The sequence below is a fragment of the Protopterus annectens genome, chromosome 4.part0 (assembly GCF_019279795.1).
Source record: "Protopterus annectens isolate FY-2018-M chromosome 4.part0, PAN1.0, whole genome shotgun sequence".
NCBI classification, from domain to species: domain Eukaryota; kingdom Metazoa; phylum Chordata; order Ceratodontiformes; family Protopteridae; genus Protopterus; species Protopterus annectens.
The window spans coordinates 553,131,676-553,155,929 of NC_056733.1; the positions used below are offsets into that span (position 1 = coordinate 553,131,676).

Here is a 24,254-nt window from a genome sequence, read left to right on the forward strand (position 1 = left end):
GAACACCAGTCACTCATTTTGGTAATGACTAGGTCTAAGATATTGTTTCTCCTGGTGGGGGTGTGGATAAGTTGATCCAGGGCATTGGAGTTTATGAATTCCAGAAAGCTTTGAGCTAAGGAGTGGGTACACGAGTAGTTTTCCCAGTTAATGGTGGGGTAGTTGAAGTCGCCCATTATTAGGGTGTTTGGTTGAACCCTAATATTTTCCAGTACATCAGGAAAAGAGTAGTGGAAATCCTGGGGCATAGTGGGGGATCTGTAGCAAGCTACAATTTGGATTGCAGTTTTGCCCAGAGTTAGTTGCACTTGGATAACCTCGGATGCATTATGCTGAGCAACTAGCCTGGAGGTGTGGATATCCTTAATGAATATGGACACACCTCCACCTTTGGTGTTTCAGTCCAGGTTACATGGCCGAAAAGTGTGATATGAGTTATAGCCTGGTAGTGCAGGGGTGCTCTCTGGAGCCTTGAACCAGGTCTCAGTCACTGCACAGATATCAATGTTCTCCATTTTAAGGAGTGCCTCGAGTGAGTGCATTTTGACATTTAGACTTCTAATATTGAGCAGCATTACCCTCAGTTTTTGCTTGCCTGTTCCTGTTATGGTGGTGAATTTGTTATTTGAACCTTGCCTAAAAAAGGCACTATAGGGGCAGCAAGAGCCTTAGCCAGTATCCGGAATCCCAGGGGTGACAGGTGCAGGCCATCTGTGGCAAAGCATCATGGTCTGTCAACCATGTCATCCCAAGCAGACAGATACTGCATCCTCTTAGAATGACACCAGAAGCTTAGCCAATTGTTGAAGTCAATCATTTTGTCCTAGTACTGCGGTATCATTCTGGGTGATGGCAGAATGCTACTCAGGGCTAGGGTCATACCTGCCTGGGCTACAAGATCAGAGAGCTATTCCATGTCTCTTTTCATGTAGTCCAGGGAGGTACGTCTCAGGTCATTCACACCAACATGGACAATGACAGAGTCATATTTGTACTTGTTGTGGAGTGACCTGAGTGCATGCGTTATGTGGCGGATCCTGGCACCTGACAGGCAGCTGACAGTAACCTTCTCCTTGTTTAGTCTGGTGAGTCGGACATCAGTGTGCCTGACTATAGAGTCACCTATGACTAGTGTGTTGGGTACGTTGTTTTGCCTTATTGGCTACGGTTGAGTGGCACACTGAATCTGTGGGCTATGTGTCATTTGGGTTGTGCTGGGGATGGAGGTTGCTTGCGTTTCTGCTTTGGAGGTCTCTGTTGCTTAGACAGATTATTATTGAGAGCCTCCGCAAATGTTTTTGTGTTACTATGTGTGGATTTTGATGGTGTAGATTTAGTTAGACTATGTGATGAGTGTGTTGTGGTGCAAATGTTTACCTTCTCCTCATGACTGTCAAGTTCAGTCTTGGTTGGAGAAAGCTTTACCTCCGGTTTGGCTAGATAAGTGCATCTCTCACAGGTTGTAGTGTTGGATGGTAGGAGGAGAGGGTTGTCTGTGTACATGAGGCAATTTCTACATTGCCTCAAGATGCCCAGATTCATCAGATAGACAGGAGAGAACACTGGGAGCTGACCCTTGGACATGCCTGAATAAAACACTATTTTCCTCTAGATAAGTGAGAAAAGTGAGTACAAGAGCTGTTTTTCTCTAAGCAAGTGAGAAAAGTAAGTACAAAAACTGTTTTCCTGTACAAAAACTGTTGTGGGAGAAACAGACAAATATAGGTTTTGTAAAACAGAATTGGAAACAGTCACACATCTTGTTGCTGAATGTGATATACTAATACCAGAAGGACTGTATACTGAAGTGCATAATATTGTGGCAAGACTGTTTCACTGGGGATTCTGCAAATATTATAATACTGAAGTAGCTATAAAACACTGGAAACATAAGCCGCAAAGCAATACAGAAAAAGATGAAGTTTATATCACATGGGATCACTCATGACAGCAGTTCAAAAGACAGATGTGAGAAAAACAGATATAGTTGTCCATGAAAAGAAGACAAAAGTAGCGTTGATCACCAAAACTGCTACTACAATGTCTTATGGACAGAGAGACACAAAGTCATAAAATATCAGGATTTGCAAGCAGAAACAAGGGCAATGTGGAGGAAAGATATCCAGACAATTCCAGTAATAGTAAGAGCAATGGGTCTTATAAATAAGAATTTACAATCATACTTAAATATGTTACCAGTACATATAACTCCATATGAATTGCAGAAGGAGTAATTACTGGAAACACTGCTGGTGCTGCAAAGAGCATTTCTGGATCAAAGATTGAAACAATACTAATTTCATGAACTTTAATCATATTTTGACATAGGAATGTGGTCCATTCCTGTCATGGTATTAGAAACCCAAAAGCCTTGGTGGAATTAAAAAGGTAGAAATATATCAAACAGAAGTATGGTCGGGGAACTTGTTTGGGAATTCTTATCTCATATACAATAAAAGTGTTAGATGTTACCTTTGTTATAACAGGTAGAACTACAGTTATTGACATGAGATGGAGGAATCATATAATTATATCATAAGAATTACTGCCATTTATGCATATGTAACTAAGAAAGAGAAAGAAGAGATGTTCAGAAGCAGTATTCAATACATAGCAATTAATATGGAGATTATTGTAGCAGGATATTTTAACTGTAATCTAAGACAGCAGAAAAAGAAAGCATATGATATTAAGTTAATATTGGACATTATACAATATGGTCAGTTAAGAATTTGGAATCAAAGGACATGGACCAATAAAGCAGCAGAAAGAAGAACAGAAATAGACTATTTCTTGTTATCACAAAGCTTATTAATAGTGGAAGAAGGTGTTTTAATAACAGGGTTTTCAGACCATGGGGCAATTTGGATTGAGATAAAAGGGAATTCGGAGTACCAAAATATAGGGAGAGTTTAAAAAGAATAAGTGAGTGAAATGGGATGACGCAGGAAAAGAGGATACGACAAAATTATGGTAAGATTACGTGGGGATGACAGAGTTCTATAAGGGTCGGTCATAGTGGTTATTAAGTTTTAAACAGAAGCATAAAAAAATGTTATATATATCTTTAGGATAAAGAAAAAAATAAATATGAAAAAGATAAAGTATAACAAGTTAAATAATGTTACTATTAACTGCTAGAGAGGAACAATGAACATTTTTTCTGAAGGAGCAGGAGTTATATGAGTTGGTTAAGAGGGTCTATGTTACCATGTTGACAGGGCTGTTCATCGAATGCCTGTATGTCAACACATGTATAATGTAATACCTAAATGTCGAATGGCCACAAAAATAATTTTTTTTCCCAGGGGAAAAAAAAATCGCTGGGCTGTTGTTTAGAATTTGCAATTTCCTCCATTGTAGTGTGATCTTGGAGTTGGTATATTTAAGTGGGGGGGCACAGTTCCCCACATCGGGGGGTGTGGGGGGTGAAGCCCTCCACTTCATTGTATCTGTCGGCTTGTTTTGTTTTTTGTTGGCCCAGCAATTTTTTTTTCCCTGGGAAAAATTGCTTTTGTGGCCATTCGACATTTAGGTATTTTGGTAGAGATGTGTCGATGTAAGGGGGTTCGATGAACAGCCCTGTCGACATGGCAATATTGATACAAATAAGAAACAGAGCATTTATTGTATAAGCAAAGATTTTTTGCAAGGGAAACAAGGAATAAATTGCACTACATTTAAACAAAATAGTTAAAGAGAATAATAGTGTTATGAGAGAACTGAAAAACTCATTAGATAATATATATATATATATATATATATATATATATATATATATATATAAAACACAAAAGATAAAAATTTGCAGATATTAAAAGAACATATTAAGGCATATTTGAAGGACAGAGGGTACAAATTAGCAAGAAATGGAAGGTATACTCATGGTCTGACAAAGACAATAAATATCTGAAAAATATGATAGAAGAATTGGAACAGGTTTTGAAAGTACTGAAATTAGATTCAGAGACAGGACCAGATGGAGTTGAGTACTGGAACTATAGGAATATGACATTAGATAAAAATGGCTTATAAGAGTATTAAATGAATGGTTGGATAAAGGATTTATGTATAAAGGATTGTGCAGTGGTGTAGTTACATTTCTATGGAAAAAAGGTAATAAACAAGAATTACAAAATTGGAAATCAATAGTTTTAAATAATATGGATTATAAACCTTTTATGAAAATTTTACAAAAATAATGGAGGGAAGAGTGGGTACAGTTGTAAATGGACATCTATATGGTATAAAAGGGAAAAGGGTTTGAGACATATTATTGATAATAACGGTAGTAGATGATACACTGCATTTGCTGTGTAAAGAAATGGAATATTTTGTAATGTTTTCATCAGTATAATAGAGATTGATAATGTTAGCAGCTGTGTATAAGTGAATTCGATTTGTCTGTGCAAGTTTGGCCATTGTAAATACTTGTTTAAAAATGTACAAAATATACACCTTTTGTTAGCACCTAATAAATGATGACACACTGTCCTTACACCTTTGAAAAGAGTAAGTTTGCAATTGGATATTTCACTTTCTGGGTGTGCAATCACCATTCATGACAGAGCAGTTCATCTAAAGTCCGACAGTTATTAAGTCAGGGATCCATAAATGACATGTTGAACATGTATTTATTCCCTTAACAACTAAATTCAGCAACATTGCCAATAAACATTTGTCAAATGTCTAGTAAGTCTGTAAGTATAGCATGCAGGGTTAAAGCTATGAGCTGCCGACACGCTTTATTTTTGAGTGCATGTGTCTGATTCTCTCAGTCTTCATTTGCTCACTCTGATGTAAGAAAGTCACTTTACCATCTTGTTCTCTTCATTTGCTTCTTACAACCAACAAAACAAAGCACAAAAAAAACCTTGGAGTTGTTACTTGGTTAGAGAATGATTATAAATCACATGTAGTGTCACAGCTTTGGCAACTAACTCTGTATTAAAGTTTCAGAAAACTTTACTTGGAGAAGTAAAAATCACATTATTAAAGAAACCTTTAAGGCAATAAGATGATATTAAATGCAACAGTGTCTTTATTATGTTTGCTTTGCATTTTAAATCATTTCAAGATTAACTTCCTAATGGTAGTATATTTATAAACTTTCTAGGTAACTTTTTAGTAGTATAGAACTTCAACTAAATTACCCCAAAAGGGTTAAAATTTATATTTTTAATGAATATCTAATATGCATCTTGAACTACCTTTTTCAAAGTTTATTATAAATGATTACTGAAAATTTTTAGTTCATTTTTCTCTGTTTTTCCCCACATCGAATCACAGAATGGTGATTACAAAATATCTAGTATGTTGTGCTAGCAACAGTACTGTTTCAAAATTTTGTTCATATTGAAGAACAAAGGTCTTTAGAAAATAGCACAATTAGGACATCAAATGACCAACCACAGTCACCAAGCCATTAATATCATATAAAGATTGTAAGAAAAACTGTACAAAAATGCAGACAACAGAGAAATGATACAAAAAAAATCTCCTGCAAAATAAAAACCATCAAACTGCTATCATCATTTGGCTCTGGGATGTAGAGGGACAGAAGTCTGAATATAAACCAAATGTTCAGGGTTCAACTAGTCTCTCCTGAGATGGAGAGGCTGATGGGAAAAGGGAGAGGAATAAAAGGACTGTAGTCGCAACCTATTTAAGGCGGAATAGGCAGGCTCTAAGTTTCCTGATGGAGCCCTGAGAACTGATGGTGTTGCCTACTCCAAATGGGCAGATATCTGTGGGGTTACTTCATATGCAGTAGCAATTAACAACTCTGCACTCCCCCGCTACACATCCACCTCTAGCAGCATTACTGTGAATGTTTGGTGAAAGCAGACAAAGTCAAAATACCATGATTATTGCTCAGATGACAGCTGCACTGTAAGTGGTTTTCACCCAATAGGGAACAAAGCTTTCTTATAGGCTATTTAATATTTTATTGAGCAAGCTGGTCTGAATTACATACATGTATGTATGTATAACTAATAAAATAAAAAATACATACATAAATAAATAAAAATTGCCAGGTCTCCCAGACATCACTTCTAGCTACAGAAGCTATTAGACTATTTTCACAAGCTGACCATTGGCAATCATCAACTTTTATTAATGTTTTGTCTAAGTCAATTTATCACTTGTATTTGTTGATGCAATAAATGAGAGAGGACATTTTCTTCCCACTCTGTAATGTACGATAATGGAGCTTGAGAACTGTTTTTTCCACTCAGCCTCTTTTTTAAGTAAAATACTCCTTGCCACTTCATTTTGTCCCCTAAAAGTAAAGACTTCATATCACTACATGCAACTGACTAGCATTGCTGTTATTTATTTATTGTGAAGAGATACAAGTCTCATAATGATGACTGAAAAAAAAAGAGGATATGTTATACTAGAGATCAGCTAAACAGACAATTTCTCCTTAACACTGGATATAAACAAACTGTAATTCAAATAATACTGCCTAGTTCTTGGATTCATGGAACTAAACAAACAATCTAAACAGGAATCTAAAGACCTCATAATACTAAAAAAATAAACTCAATAAGATACATAAAACATCTAATGCCATCTAAATGGTGTTTGCCCAAAACACTTTCTTTCATGGTCTGCAAATACGTCCTCATATTTCCTAATCAGACCCTATAATTAAATAACAACTGTTCACTACAGTGATTCAGCTAATTTCAGTAATTGTTGCAGCCTGTAAAAAATCAGGTCATCTCTTTTTTAAAGGATTTCCCTTAGTGACCAAAACTACACCATTATTTTAAATGGCTATGCCTGCATTCCTCCCATAACCCACCTAATTAATGTACTGACTGTACAGTCGGACAGCACTGTTGTAATGAGTAGCCGTGCATATATCACAAAGGCAGACGTGATGCAAAGATACAATTAATATAAGGTCAGGTTTTTGCCATATAATGGAGACATTTTACATCTCACTGAAGTGCACTGCACTTTAAAAAGGAAATTAAATATCTAATGTACCACCAATGACCACAATAGCCACAGTAAAATACAAATCACTCAGGCTAATTAGTCATGAACAAACAGCTACCATTTCAACTCACCATTTAGCAGTATCTAGCACAGCATTTTTTGTTATATGGAATTTCCCCACAATAAACACAGTTATTTAACTTAAACATGCAAATATTTCACTATGCTGCAAAATATATCCATCCTGCAAGCTGAAAACAGTCTGTTCATCACACTCTTAGATGCCATGGTTGAAATGGCATAAACAGAAGTAATCCATAGGCTGAATGTATGAAACCAGTTTCACTGGCATTAATATACATGAAACTTCCTTCCCACTAAGTCATACTGTCATAGATGTAATGACAGAAGAGCAATCAGGATGTAAAGCTGTTAGTTTAAAAAAAAAACAGTAAGATATTGCTTTTTATATAATATGATTCATGATAATAACACTAATCTATGACAGAGTCACTGATAATTCATATTTTAGACATAGTGGGTTGGGGTTGATTAGCCAGTCTGGGTACAACCTTATGACCAAGCATAATAATCCTTATCACTGTGAGGACAATATGAATTACCCAATCTGGAACCCTACGGTGTGATGGTGTGTTGCCATGATACATAAATATGTAGAATTAATATATGTGCACGTATCTCTCATATACAGTCTCTCTCTTCATATACACATACATGTGTGTGTCTTTCTCTCTCTCTCTCTCTCTCTCTCTATATATATATATATATATATATATATAATGTACACACACACATACATACATATATTATATATATATATATATATATATATATATATATATATATATATAATATGCATGTGTGTTTGTGTGTATTAACACACACACACACACACACACACACACACACACACACACACACACAAGCACACACACACATTAATTATCACTGATTTATACTCATAAGATCACCTTGTAAATAAGAGATCTGATGCTATATAAGTTGTGATATGATTTGTAAATATATATATACACTGCTTAAATATTCATGTACTTTGCAAATGTATGCATAATCTTTAAAATATCATGTATTCTATAAATAACTGTATCCTGTTTGTACACTGTCATTCTGTATGCAATCTTGTTAATTTTTGTAAAAAATCTGAAGAGCTATTCTCCCCTGGCCACCACAGAAAATTGGTTCACCTAAATCCATTCACACTTTACTGGTCCACAAAGGTGAAATAAATAAAATAAAATGTTTCTGGAGACATTTAAATGAATGCTTCAGGTACCACCATGCTATCTGTTACTAAAAATCACTACCAGTGATGATGACACCCTTCCAAAATTATCACAGTGTAGAGTACCTGTCTAAGGCTTTCTAGCATGTGTGTGATTTCTTCTAACAAGTGTCAAGCTGACTGGCAGAAAGAATAATAATTAATACAAATTACACCCAGCATATCTGAACATTCGTTTGTAGCACCAACATGTTCCTAACTGACAAATCATATGCACTATCTGAATACATTAATCATGTTCACTTAATTCTGCTAATATTTAGATTGATAGAAACATGGGTACTTACTCCAGTACTGACGAGAGACAGCATAATTCTTTCATTTAGGGCTAATGTCTCTCCTTGCTTCATTTTAATTCTCTTCTTGTCTAAACACTTCATTGCATACCTGTAATAATCAGAAAGGCTTATTACCAATGTGAAAGAAAGCAATAATCATTTTCAGTGTTTCTTCAAATATTCTGAATTAATCCAAAGTAGTTTCTTATCTACAGTAATTAAGCTTACTGTCACTGAGTCTGTAGAATTCATACACATGATCCAATTTTCCTCAATCAGATGGGTAATCCTAAAGTGACATTACAATTGCAGATAACACAAAAGGTCTAGGGCATCTCAAATAAGTTCCATTTGCTGCCATTATGAATGAATGCAACACGTCAAAATGGCATTCTACCAATGAGTTTACTAGTTTTTTTTTTGGTGGGGGGGGGGGCCCATACCACCATGCAGAAGGCTTTGCACATGAACACGATGATTAACATCACCAACTATGAGGTCACATGATTTCAGGAGAAAATATAGATTCTTGCCCAGAGTGGCCCGTGTTGATGAAGAGCAGTTTTAACTAGGTGTGTGTTTTCACACAAGTGATCATCACAGGAAAAGGCCTGCTCCCATAAATGAAGACTGTGTGTTCCACACTCTTACAGTGCCTGCTCACATAAATGAAGACTGTGTGTTCCACACTCTTACAGTGCCTGCTCCCATAAATGAAGACTGTGTGTTCCACACTCTTACAGTGCCTGCTCCCATAAATGAAGACTGTGTGTTCCACACTCTTACAGTGCCTGCTCCCATAAATGAAGACTGTGTGTTCCACACTCTTACAGTGCCTGCTCCCATAAATGAAGACTGTGTGTTCCGCACTCTTACAGTGCCTGCTCCCATAAATGAAGACTGTGTGTTCCACACTCTTACAGTGACTGTTCCCATAAATGAAGACTGTGTGTTCCGCACTCTTACAGTGCCTGCTCCTATAAATGAAGACTGTGTGTTCCACACTCTTACAGTGCCTGCTCCCATAAATGAAGACTGTGTGTTCCACACTCATACAGTGCCTGCTCCCATAAATGAAGACTGTGTGTTCCACACTCTTACAGTGCCTGCTCCCACAAATGAAGACTGTGTGTTCCACACTCTTACAGTGCCTGCTCCCACAAATGAAGACTGTGTGTTCCACACTCTTACAGTGCCTGCTCCCATAAATGAAGACTGTGTGTTCCACACTCTTACAGTGCCTGCTCCCATAAATGAAGACTGTGTGTTCCACACTCTTACAGTGCCTGCTCCCATAAATGAAGACTGTGGTTTCCACACTCTTACAGTGCCTGCTCCCACAAATGAAGACTGTGTGTTCCACACTCTTACAGTGCCTGCTCCCATAAATGAAGACTGTGTGTTCCACACTCTTACAGTGCCTGCTCCCATAAATGAAGACTGTGTGTTCCACACTCTTACAGTGCCTGCTCCCACAAATGAAGACTGTGTGTTCCACACTCTTACAGTGCCTGCTCCCATAAATGAAGACTGTGTGTTCCACACTCTTACAGTGCCTGCTCCCATAAATGAAGACTGTGTGTTCCACACTCTTACCCTAAATATGCCTATAATGAATAGCGCAGCTGACTGGCGACTGCACTTACAAATGAGTACAAATCATGATGCATAAGGCCAGGCAAAGAAAAAAAGGAAAGTGCAAGATGAAGCAGTCATTCTCAACAGAAATAGAATTCCTTGTATCAATAAGTCTCAAACTTAGGCATTTTACGAACAACTGCTATAAGCGTAACCAAAATATTTCAAGGCACAGACCAGAGGCCTTGTATATCACCTAGATCAAAGGGTGGCATAGCCTTTTTCTAAGATATAGTTAAGTTCAAAGCAATATTTAACACTCACATAAATACAAAGAAAAAGAAAGAAGAAAACATGTGGGCAACCTGTCTATTTCCTGAACCCATGTCATCCAGAATTCATAGGTTCATAGGTTGGTACTAGGCTAACAGCCCTACAGCCTATACAAGCCTATCCATAACAATTCCCTGACTATTTTTTTCCCACACTATTTACTTCCCTGGACCCCTGTCTAGCAGGGCGACTGACGTGACCCCCGGGGTGAATTTCCTTTCGCCCATCCAATCATCAAGGTTCCTTTTGAAGAGGGCCACAGAGGTGCTCTGCTTGACATGCATGGGCAATCTATTCCAGAGTTTGGGGAGTCTCTGGGTCAGGAACCTATCCCTCCAGCATGTTTTGTTCATTGTGATGACAAGGTTTAGATCCCTGGAGCATGTGGCTCTGAGAGATTGGAATTTCTTTAAGTGTAGCATGTCCAACAGCTCTGGGTTTGACATGGCCTTGTATGTTAAGCAGAGATCGCCTCTGAGTAGACGATATGCAACAGAGTATAGCTGGAGTTTTTTAAGGTGGTCAGTGTAGGGCATCTGCTTTAGGCCTGTGATTCTTTTAGTGAGGAATTCTGATCGTTCCAATAGTTCAGGAATACCCTGCAATCAGCAGCAGGGGAAAGAAAAAGAACGGAACGAGGAGAGCAGAAGAGGCCTGAAACCAGGACTTGTATTTAGAGATCCGGTTATCGTGAATCATCCATCAGTTTCCCCTAATGTCAATGAACGAGCGGACAGAAACGGAATTGTAAACGCTGATAACAGTTTCAACTTTAAAGACTGGACAGAGCAGCTTCCATGTTTCAGAACAGGTACTTTTAATGTGCAACTGGAACAGTTGGACAATGAATTTGAGAAATTTAAAGACAAATTATACGCATTTAAGAATTCACAGTTAGAAATTAATTACTTAAAAGAATGTATTAAAGTTGAGCGTGTTCCAAAGGGGTTGCGCTGTTTTAGATACCCCAACAGCGCTTTTGCGGGCTCAACTTTGCACTCTAAACTTACTGACTTATTTAACAAAACTGGAATTGAAGTATTAAAACTAATGGTTGAAGATTATGTAACAAAAGAAGATGTTCTTTTAAATGAATTAAATGCATTGCATGATAATATTATTAATGATGAAAGATTTTTAAGTTACAAAAGAAAATACAATGATACTTTCAGAGAGGTTGATGAGCATTGTTTTAAGGTCTTAGATAGAAAGGCAAAAAAATTAGAAAGGGACCTAATGGAATACAGGGAGGGGAGGGCATATCCACCAGGAGGAGCTCGTAAGCAAAATAGCTTTGAGAACACTGATACTGCAACTACACACAATGGAAGTAATGGTTACAATTATGGTGAGATGCCTAGAAGAAGTGAGAGGTTGGCACAAAAAAGTGCCAACAATATGCAGCAGGGTTTTCAACTTCCCCAGGGCAGACCACGGGTGAAATCGAATCAATACCAACAGAATGCATGGGGCAAGAGGCGTTGAGCTGCAATAAACCCTCCAATAAGAACGATATTTCAGTTTCCTTAGTTACAAATGAACAAGGTATATGTAGTATTTACACTTTTGACAATTTTAGTATCTATAATTACACAGATGTGAACATTACTAAAGATTTTTTTGAATTATTCACAAAAGGGTTGCAATTTGTACCTAATAGGTCAACTTTTCTCCCCAAACTTTTAATTGAACTTAAATTGTTTGTAAGAAATTTAAATTTAGTCACAATTTTCAAAGACCAAGTGACGCAAGAGGTTTCACTTTCTAGAAGTAGCACTTTTAATCCCCCGGTTCATCCTAAATTAAAAATGTTTGAGGAAGTTATCGAAAAAACTTTAAGAGACAACTTAACTAAAAATGAAAACACTGGTTCTACCAATTTTCCTGCACACTTGCAGGACGTGGTTGACAGGTTAAAGAAAAATAAAACCAGGGTAATGAAACCAGATAAGGGAGGGGGGATAGTCCTTATGAGACAGCTTGAATATGAGAATTATATATATAGTTTATTGCAAAATACTAGTATCTATGAACCCAGCTCACTGAACGAGCTTAATATAGCAGTGAGCAAAGTTAAATATTACATACATGATTTGCTTTTACAAGGATTTTTGGACGAGAAAACACACAACTTTTTACTTGTGCCTAAACCTAGAACAGCTGTGTTATTTGGTATTCCCAAAGTGCATAAAGGCCTGAATCCTTTAAAATTTCGTCCTATTGTAGCAGGAGCAGGTAGTGTGACTGAACCTCTCCGTAAATTTGTTGATTTCCACTTGAAAAAATATGTAGCACAATTGGATTTTGTTTGCAGGGATTCCTGGGAATTTTTAGCTAACATAGACCAAGAAATGGACAATTCAAACTTACTCATGACCACAATAGATATTGTGGAATTATTTCCTAGCATACCACATGAGCAGGGTATGGATTGGTTTGGGCAAGCTATTGTCAAGGAATCAGGTTTAAACAATGATTTAGTTAATACAATATTGGAGTTTATGAGAATTGTGCTTCACAACAACTTTATATACTTTAATGAAGAATTTTACAAGCAGAAAAGTGGGGTGGCCATGGGTGCCCCCTGCGCTACTGCTTATGCAAATATAGTTTTACACAAGTGGGAGAAGGAATTCATTCATTCTACTAGTTGGAAAGAACATATTAAATTTTATAGGAGGTTTCTGGACGATATTTGTATTTTATGGTCAGGTACAGAACAACAATTTTTGAATTTTATGGATTACCTGGAAAATACCACCAGTTTTCTCAAATTTACATATACTTTAAGTAATAAGAGTCTAAATTATTTGGACATTAAATTAACTAAAAGATCAAACCAAAAAGGTTTTACTTCACAGATATTCAGAAAGGAAACGCACTGCAATGCATATTTACATTTTGACAGTGGTCATCCTTGGCACATCAAAAAGGGTATTATCAAGGGACAGCTGGTGAGAGCGTCCAGAATGTGCAGTACAAACAAACTGTTTCAGGATGAAGTTGAATTTCTAAGAAAAGCATTTTCTAGTAGAGGTTACCCATCTACACTGTTTCAAACAATAGTAAATGAAATTTCACATAAAAGAGAATATGATTTTAAACCTTTACTGGGAGTAGGTTTATTAACACTTAATAAGCAAGAAGTTGCAAATTGTGGTAGGCACAGTAATTTTGTATATACATATTCTCAGGATGCTACATTTATTGAGAACACATTCAGGAATTTATGGCCCATGATCTCTTTACAAGATGAATTCAATAAAATATTCCCGGAGCACATTTCTTTTATTAGAAAAAGGAATATTAATTTGAAAGGAATATTTGAGCAAAACATGAATGCAATAGAAAAACAACAAGGTTTGGTACCAAAAAGAAAAGGGACTTTCTCATGTGGTAGATGCAACCAGTGTGCATATCTCATTAACAAAGAACAAGTTCACATCCCCTCTTGTAAAATTACCTTGTATGCTAAGTGTAACTACAATTGTAATTCATCAGGTGTGATATACATAGGATTCTGCCAGAATTGCCCATCCTTTTATGTGGGCAAAACTGAAAGACAACTGAAGCGCAGAATATATGAGCACACCAATGACATTAAAACAAAAAAAGAAACAAATGCCTTTTACAAGCATTCCCTCATTTGTAGGAACATGACATTAAAATTTTTTGTGGTTGACAAGGTGAAACAAGATTTAAGAGGTGGAGATTGGGAGACGATGCTTGGCATTAAGGAATTAATTTGGCAGCTAAAGCTTAATGCAACTAAGCATCCAGGCCTAAATGAGGGTATTAGTATTGGTGATATTCTTAAAGCTAAAAGAAATAGGATATAATGAAACACACACATATTGGTACACCTTGCAGGCATATTATAATTAAGGTACATTTTTTGCAATAGGTTAAGAAAATCAGCAAGGAAACAGGAAAGTGTTATACAAGAACACTGGATTTTACTGCGAGCCCTGTCCGGCCCTGCAGTAGCCTCTGCTTATAAGAAAGTGGCACATAAGAATAGTGGATTTCATGCATTAAAGTAGGTGCTAGTTATGAATATGAAACAAGATAATGGTGTTTTTAAAATTTTTTATTTTTTCAGTAGAATTGCTCAATCTGAGCAATTTATTAGTGGAATGTAATGTATTTTAATACAAGTTTGCAATGCATTTATACATATTTTTTAAACAAGAATTCTAAGTGGTATTTTGACTATTTTTTAAAATGTTATTTTTTATTAATCACACAATAAGTGTTGACAAGTGTAGCAATAGTATTTAATGCATTTTAAGAAATGGAATCATATTTATTTAACACAAATACTTTTAAATGATTTTTACACATTTAATTGATGGTATTAACCCAATTAATTTTGTCACATGACAGGGTTGTTTTAATTTAAATATGGAATGGTGCAACAACCCAATACACTTGAAAAAGCCCGTTACGAACGGGCGAAAGCACTTGTGGTTATTAGAGTGTTCTATTTTGTTGTGGTGCTGTGGAATAAAAAGATTCGGTATATCTTCCTGTTCGCATGATTTCTTGCTTACATTTCTGAAGCATTTGGCAAAGTACGGAAGTGACTATTTAACTACAGAAGTGTTCTGGGCAGCTTACGGAGAGTGCGGTGTCTTTCTGCTTTGTGGATTCCACACTCTTACAGTGCCTGCTCCCATAAATGAAGACTGTGGTTTCCACACTCATACAGTGCCTGCTCCCACAAATGAAGACTGTGTGTTCCACACTCTTACAGTGCCTGCTCCCATAAATGAAGACTGTGTGTTCCACACTCTTACAGTGCCTGCTCCCATAAATGAAGACTGTGTGTTCCACACTCTTACAGTGCCTGCTCCCATAAATGAAGACTGTGTGTTCCACACTCTTACCCTAAATATGCCTATAATGAATAGCGCAGCTGACTGGCGACTGCACTTACAAATGAGTACAAATCATGATGCATAAGGCCAGGCAAAGAAAAAAAGGAAAGTGCAAGATGAAGCAGTCATTCTCAACAGAAATAGAATTCCTTGTGTCAATAAGTCTCAAACTTAGGCATTTTGCGAACAACTGCTATAAGTGTAACCAAAATATTTCAAGGCACAGACCAGAGGCCTTGTATATCACCTAGATCAAAGGGTTGTATATCCTTTTTCTAAGATATAGTTAAGTTCAAAGCAATATTTAACACTCACATAAATACAAAGAAAAAGAAAGAAGAAAACATGTGGGCAACCTGTCTATTGCCTGAACCCATGTCATCCAGAATTCATAGGTTCATAGGTTGGTACTAGGCTAACAGCCCTACAGTCTATACAAGCCTATCCATAACAATTCCCTGACTATTTTTTTCCCACACTATTTACTTCCCTGGACCCCTGTCTAGCTAGGCGACTGACGTGACCCCCGGGGTGAATTTCCTTTCGCCCATCCAATCATCAAGGTTCCTTTTGAAGAGGGCCACAGAGGTGCTCTGCTTGACATGCATGAGCAATCTATTCCAGAGTTTGGGGAGTCTCTGGGTCAGGAACCTATCCCTCCAGCATGTTTTGTTCATTGTGATGACAAGGTTTAGATCCCTGGAGCATGTGGCTCTGAGAGATTGGAATTTCTTTAAGTGTAGCATGTCCAACAGCTCTGGGTTTGACATGGCCTTGTATGTTAAGCAGAGATCGCCTCTGAGTAGACGATATGCAACAGAGTATAGCTGGAGTTTTTTAAGGTGGTCAGTGTAGGGCATCTGCTTTAGGCCTGTGATTCTTTTAGTGAGGAATTTCTGCGGCCTTTCCAGTTGTTGCAGATGTCTTGAGAGGTACATATCAAATGGGGCATTGTATTCTATAATGGGTCTAATGAGGGATGAGTACAGTGGGACAATGGCCTCCTTTTTTCTGGATGAAAAGCCCTTAGTGATGAGGTATGCCACATAGAAGGATTTCCTGACTGTTGTGGCGATGTGGTTATCGAAAGTGAGACCACTGTCCACCTGTATCCCTAAGTCTCTTATCACACTTTTGGTGTTTAGTGTACTGCCACCTATGTGGTAATTCACAGGTACGTGTTTTTTCCCAAAGGGGATAACTATACATTTCTTGGCATTGAGCTTGAGCCTACGGCTCTGGCACCAAGCATCTGTTTCTGTAAGGCCCTTTTGTAGAGTATCCACATCATTTGGGGATTCAATAATGGCTACCAGTTTGCAGTCATCTGCAAACTTTGTTAGCCAAAGTCCCTTAGTGTTGGCCTGTACTTCAGAGAAGTAGATGCCAAACCAGAGCGGTCCCAGGACTGAACCCTGAGGTACTCCACTTGTCACTTGTCTGGACCTGGATTTGGAATCAGCTACTTTTACAGTGTGGGTTCTGTCAGTAAGCCAGTTGGCAACCCATCAAGTGATGTAGGGATTAATGCCCAGCTTAGTAAGTCTATCTATGATTCCAAAGTGGAGGATGGTGTCAAATGCCTTGGCAAGGTCAAAATAGGCTGTGTGGACCGCCTTACCCTCATCTACAGCTCTGGAGACTGATTCAAAGAAGTCAATTAGGTTATGGAGACAAGATCAGCCCTTCACGAACCCAAACTAGGTGGGGTCCAGTGCTTGAAGGTTGCCAATGTCTTTGTCTATAAGTTCCATGATAATATGTTCCATGGCCTTGCAGATCAGGCTCGTCAGACTGATGGGGTGGTAGTTCCTGGGATCCAAGGTGGATCCCCCCTTGTGGAGTGGGATAACTGTAGCTGTGCACCACTCAGTGGGCACGAAGCCTGAGGTAAGGCTATGACTAAACATGACACTTAGGTGAGGTGCCAGTTAATTTTGTAGTTCATGAAATACACAGCCCGGGATGTCATCTGGCCCCATGGATGCTGTATTCTTAGCTTTGGAGAGTGCATTTTTTTACCTGTGTGGCCGTTATTACCAGAATTTGGCAATCTTAATTGATCTGCCAGGATACTGGCAATATCCTTGGGATCAGTATATTTAATGCCATTCTATTGTAGCTCAGATCAGATCTGAGCCATTAAGATTCTTGACATAGTTATAGAATGCCTTGTGGTTGTCTTTGGAATCTTTGGCAATTTTATTTTCATAACTAGCTTTGGAGGATTTTATGAGGGATCTCAGCTTCTTACTGAGGCTGGTAAGGGAGTTTTTTGCATCCTGGGATTTCCCTCTTTTCTGCAACAGTTTCTTCCTTTTGTTGTAAAGTTTGTTTATGGCAGGGGACCACCAGATTGGCTTGCTTTTTTTGGAGGAGAGCATCTTGGTTGTATTTGGGATGGCATGATTCATGCATGAGTGGATGTGCTCGTATTGTGTCTTAGTGTAGGATTCAGCAGTCCAACTTTCAGTTCCTATCTGCATGGATGTCATGAAGTTTGTCACTTCTGACTTGAGTAGCATGAAGTTGGCTTTGGAGAAGTTTTTTATGGAGGTTTCCTTACTGGAGGGTGGGGGTGGGATGTTGATGTTAAGGGTGATTAGCTTATGGTCAGACCTGACCAACGAGGGGGTTACCATAGGTGTGGAGCATCAATTTCCCATGTTGGTAATGACCAGGTCTAGGATATTGGAGCCCCTGGTGGGATTAGTTGATCCAGGGTGTTGGAATTTATGAATTCCAAGAACCGTTGGGCAAAGGTGTTGGTACACGAGTAGTTTTCACAGTTAATGGCAGTGTGGTTGAAATCACCCAGTATTAGGGTGTTTGGTTGTATCTTAATGTTTTCCAGTATGTTTAGAAAGGTGTAGTGAGAATCTTGGGGCATGGTGGGGGATCTGTAGCAAGCTACAATTTGGATTTCAGTCTTACCTAGTGTTAGTTGCACCTGGAAAATTTCAGAAGCATTGTGTTGGGCAACTAGCCTGGTGGTGTGAATATCCTTGGTAAAAATAAACAGCCTCTGCAAAGCTCGAACCCAGGATCCTATACACCATACACAAAGTGATTTACCACTAAGCCATGGCAGATTCTGTCACATATGACTCAGGTAGTTTGGAGGATTAATAGATAATATTTATTACTTTTACTTGCGTGATTCCTGCTTGTTAGATGTATTTGAATCACTAAACTAATGTCTTTCGACTTTTCCCGGTTAGGGGTCACCACAGCGGAACTCCGTTCCACTAATGATTGGCAGTGGATTTTTAAGGTGCCGAGGTGCCAGCCCGATGCCCAACCTTCAAAGAAGGCACACCCATTCATGCACGCACCTACCTGAACTTAGTAAAAGATCTGCAAGCTAGTCAACCTATATGTACTGATTTCAAGCTTAAATCCTTTATATATAAAATGCACATGATTTCTTCTTATGGAGGGAAATTATGAATATCTGAAGCAAATAAATCCTTTGTAAGACTAGATCTCATGTAGGGAGGGTGTGTGTATATATTCTGTTACAGGGAGATGGCTCAAGCTGTGGCCAGACATTGAACTTTAATGTTTTCATGTGAATAGAGTTTTCCATTTTGTTTAACAAGGGTGTGTTATGGATGGTAAAGTCTGAATGGGTTTCACAACCATTTTTAAGGGCAAACCTGATAAAAGGATGTGCTTGTTTGTCTTTGCTTGAAATGTATTCTGATAGAGCACACTCTGGTTTAAGGTATGCACGTCTTTTATTTTTTCCCGGGAGAATAGCCCTCTCCCTAATATGAGAGTGATAAGGTCCCTTTAAGAGGGGGAAGGCCCAAATCCTGATGAAAATGAGTCAGTCACATGTATGAACTGGAGTCAGTTAAATTCAACAGACATCTATTTTTTGGTTTTATGCTGAGTGACTGTACAATTTGTAATGCATTTGTTTATTTTTTGTTTTCATTTTTTGCATTAGATTAGGCTTCTGAACTCTGTCATGTTGTGTCAAAGAATAGATATTTTTCCCTTAGAAACTGTTATATAGGTGTGATTGGTCTTTGAAGGTGTTCCCACTCAGGAATAACTCACTCCATTGAGACATGGAGTGTGGTATGCTTTTGGGGGGATTCCCCTAGTCCAGTGGGTAAAATACCTGCTGTATTTCAGAGTGGTTTACAGTCTTTAACAAATGTTCTGATTTTTTCCTGATGAAGGATGCCCCTAATCCTAAGGAAAAATATCAGTTATTTTAGAAAGAAATCTGTGCAGTCTTTCAAGAATGTTTAAGAAATTTTATGGGATTTCGTTATGGAGACTGATTACAGAATAGCAACATTTTTGATATCGACGATGTTGCAGCTATTTAAAAGTTGGGAACAGTGGATTGGCATTTACTAAATTGTAATTTTTGTATGGCTTCATCCTTGGAGCATATATATACTTAACTCTGTTATACAGATTTTTAATATTCTCATATTGGGTATATGGACAGATGGACAGCTGTGTATTTAGATCTCAGTGGTTCTTCTGAATATAGACTGGATCAGGCATTTGTTTGCCTTCTGACTAGAAAAAGAACATATGTAACTGCTGATGAGACTTTATTGATGTGTGACTTCTCCCAAATTGAATATTTACAAAATTTGTTGCATATTATAGAGAGATAGATATTAAAGAGTGGAGAAATGTATACAGTTTCAGCTGCTGCTTAATGAATATATTTTCATAACATTTTTTTTTTGTGCAGTGTTTTTTTGGAGAGTTGGATATCAGTGAGGGTTGAGAACAATAAAGGCTATATGCATTAATATGTCATGATAATCTGTGATCAGCTAACTTCTAAATAAAGTTTATTTGATTAAAAATTATGCTAAATCATAGCAGTTGGTGGCCATGTTGTTCTTCACACGTTTCTGTATGGAACTGCAAATATGAAAATAGCACTGAAGTCAGTTCTTAAAGGAGCTTTGCTTATAACATTATATGGTGTGAGGGTGATTCACTCATTACAATTATAGCTTTTCAAGCACCTAAAAAAAGGCAAAGGTATACAGCTGAAGGAAGGAAAAAGTAGAAGGGAAGGTTCAAGGAGTAAAAATATATTCTAAAGTATACTGAACTGTGTGAGTTATATTTCTCTCAATATGGGCTGTTCTACCTATGTACTGCAGGTAGATCCTGTCAGTTCCAAAGGAATTATGTAACTTAGTATTCAGCCATGCTTACTTAAATGGCCAATATTACTTTTTCAACTTTCCACACTGTGCATTCTAAGGAGAAATGCCACTGTAAATTTCTTATAATAACATAAACCCACCGACCTTAATCTCTGGCAAAGAAAAAATATGGTTTTGACTAATGATGTTTTAATAATACACCATAAAGCAACTTTTGTAAAAACAAAAATAGTGATTATGAATTATACCGAGCAAAGTCTAAGACATACAAAATGGAGGATGGTTAGTAAGACAGTAAGGTATGTAAAGAACAAGTTTCTAAATACAGAGAAGCAAGAAAAGCCACTCCTATGAGCCATTATAGTACCATCCATCAAGCATATGAAAGAGCCCGTAACATGCTAATTAATGCAACTTTTATAATATTTAGGCTTCATGGGTAGGAGTAATTCCTATGAGGAGGTCAGCACTGTGCTTGCAAGGTAAACATCCCCTTTGCTTCTAGGTTTCTACAACATTCTGAAGATCTTAACTCCTACAATTTAAATAAACATTTATGAGGAGACAGAGAACATAATAGACCAAAGTAAAGCTCTTCTCTCATTGCTATATGGATGATGCAATGAGATACTGAATACACTGTACAACAGCAGGGTGATTTTACACTACATTGTCAACTTACAATGACAAGAAATGATGAAAACTACTGAAAATGTCCACCCAGCTATTCTAAGCCTAGAGTGGTTATAGGGAGAGTAGATATGACTTATTTTACACAGCACCCGATGTGTTTGATAAACCTAGGCCTTCAAGACCATGCAAGAACAAAAATGTCTAGGATAATTAAACGTAAATGTAAAGTCATTCACAAATATACAAACTCCCTTATCAGCTTGCCTAGCTGAGCTCAGCTCAACATCTAACCTATTTTATAATATCTGTACACTGCATGGGTCTCCTATAGATGATCAAAATTCCAAAAGGCCAACTTTTATATGGCCGAGACCATATGATCGACTTTTGGAAGTTCAAACACCTGTTAAAAACCAGCAACACAACACAAAAAATTATGAACACATTGTTAGCGGGGGCTGCGCCCTGCACACCCCCTGCTATTTAAATATACCAATGCCAAGATCGCACTACAGTGCGGAAAAGGAAAATCTTCCCATTCTGCGCTGTATGGAGATCTCCATTCAGAAAGGTCAGACTTCCAAAAATCGATCATATGGTCTCGGCCATATGAAAGTCGGCCTTTTGGAATTTCGATCATCTGTACGATACCCCACTGTATATAGTCTTTATTACAGGTGTTACATGTGACTTTAGATTGGGCACTGAATGCAGTGCCAGTGCTGCATTGTATATAGTCTTTATTACAGGTGTTACATGTGACTTTAGATTGGGCACTGAATGCAGTGCCAGTGCTGCATTGTATATAGTCTTTATTACAGGTGTTACATGTGACTTTAGATCGGGCACTGAATGCAGTGCCAGTGCTGCATTGTATATAGTCTTTATTACAGGTGTTACATGTGACTTTAGATCGGGCACTGAATGCAGTGCCAGTGCTGCATTGTATATAGTCTTTATTACAGGTGTTACATGTGACTTTAGATCGGGCACTGAATGCAGTGCCAGTGCTGCATTGTATATAGTCTTTATTACAGGTGTTACATGTGACTTTAGATCGGGCACTGAATGCAGTGCCAGTGCTGTATTTTCATGTCTCTTCTTTAATTCAGTTCAAAATATGATACTTTACATTCTGTTTGTACCAGATCACTTCTGAAATATATATGTGCAGAATTAGTCCACCTAATCAGTTATCAAAATAAAATACAGTTATAAAAAATGTTTAAATAAAATAAACACATTTAATTGTAATATGAACTCCACTCTGTAAACTTGAGTTTAAGGAAGTTAGTTTATGCATTGGGATTTTGCATTACCCATCAGAAGGTACCATGGTTGTATCTCATTAACATATTGAAGGTATCAACATGAGTATTAAAATCACGTATCATCTCATACTTGGCAGGTCATCACCATAAATAATTTGTTTCTATCCTTCTGCTTGTGCACTTCTTCATTCTCAGCGAAAACAGACTTTTCTTATAGAAGATGTTGGTAGTTAGGTCCATGGCTAGTCATTCAGCGCTACCCACTTATTGCTCAGTTAATGCAGAAGATGTTCCAGTGCACTTCGATGTTGATTCAGTTTGCTGAACAAAATTAAAAATAATTAAGATATCCTCTTGCCCTTGTTGTCCCTACAAGTAAGGATCCCCTGTGTCTAAATCTAACTATAAGCAAGGCTGTACTTCCACATTGAACACAGACATTTTTCTGTGTACACAGGTGAAGTATCATTACCATGAACTTACTATTTTCAGATTGAAGGTTATGAGAATGTACAGTGATGCTGTTTCTTCAGTCACTGAATCCTAGGAATGTGTCTGCACGCTTCTCATATATCTAGAATAAAAAGCACTTTTAAGAAAGTGTCTTCCAGTACTAAACGCACAGAGCTTAAATATGGGATGTATAACATATTAAGTGATACATATTTCAGTCATTGTGAACATGAAAAGCATATGTACATCACACAGCACATGAAGAATCAATTTAGTAACATTTTTCTTTTCATAAACTAAAGCAAATGGATTCAAGCCAAGCAGCACTCTGAGACAAGCCAAGATACTTCCTTCAAACAGAAATTGTATTACTTCCATCACATGCTGCATGTGCCAAATACAGAGTCAAATAAAAATCTCGAAGTGCTTCAATGTTCAGCAAAAATATAAAGAAATATTAATCAGATCTTTTTCTTTTTTTTCAAAATGTTTTTTATTCATTTTTAACACAATAACTTAACAGTATAGTAACAAGAAAATAAATAAACTACATACAATGTCCATAACAATTAAAAAAGCAATGTACATAAGAAAACACTTAATATTTCTCTAGAAGATTAGGCAATTTTCTCCATGCAATTCAATGAGTTATGTTATTATTCCTTGCTTTTATAGTGGCAATCTAGTTTTTACAAATATATTTCACAAGATGAATAAACAAGTAGACTGAAATTTCCAATTTTTAGTAACAGTTTTCTTTGCTATAGAGAGGATAGACCATACTAAAAATGTTTGGTTTTTACAAATGACTTTAAGAACACGAACATTGAAAAGGATAAGGGAGTCAGACATTATACAATTGTCATTCCATAGAGCTTTAGAAAGGTATCTAAAGTCTAAGAGCAAGCAGATACGAGCTGTTCAAATCTCGGCAAAGCTCATATGGAAGCATTATTTGGAAATTATATATAACTGCAGCCTAGAACACTATAAGGTATCCTAACTCTAGATCTACTGGAGTGCATTTAGAGCGTGGAGATGAGCGTGAATATTGCTACTGTCATTATATTAGGGGATTTTAATTTCCTGTTTATAAAATGCAATAATGGCAGCCAGTCAAAAACATTAGAAGAAGACAAAGAAGTTTGTAAATTATTCTTACTAATGAAATATACGCAGATGATAGATTTTCCAATCAGGCAGAAAAATATATTACATTTATTAATAACTAATATTTTTAAGAAAATACTGAATATTGTTTGACTGAACCCTTTAAGGGAGTTAGATAATGTGACCTTTCTCTTTTCAGTATTGTTTACGAAACCAGCATCTGAATGTGTCAAAATTTGTTAGAAGAGCTCAATGTTTGTATAGTCAAGAACTTATAGAAAAGG

At 37.2% G+C, this 24,254-nt stretch overlaps 1 protein-coding gene across 1 annotated transcript in view; it reads right to left on the reverse strand.

The window, feature by feature from the left end:
• The window catches only part of GRK3 (G protein-coupled receptor kinase 3), a 2,112,642-nt gene that overhangs the window by 702,970 nt on the left and 1,385,418 nt on the right, over positions 1 to 24,254 (reverse strand). The window contains exon 9 of the mRNA XM_044068485.1: positions 8,566 to 8,665. Within this exon, the coding sequence (XP_043924420.1) occupies positions 8,566 to 8,665 (100 nt within the window). The remainder of the gene's footprint in view (positions 1 to 8,565; positions 8,666 to 24,254) is intronic.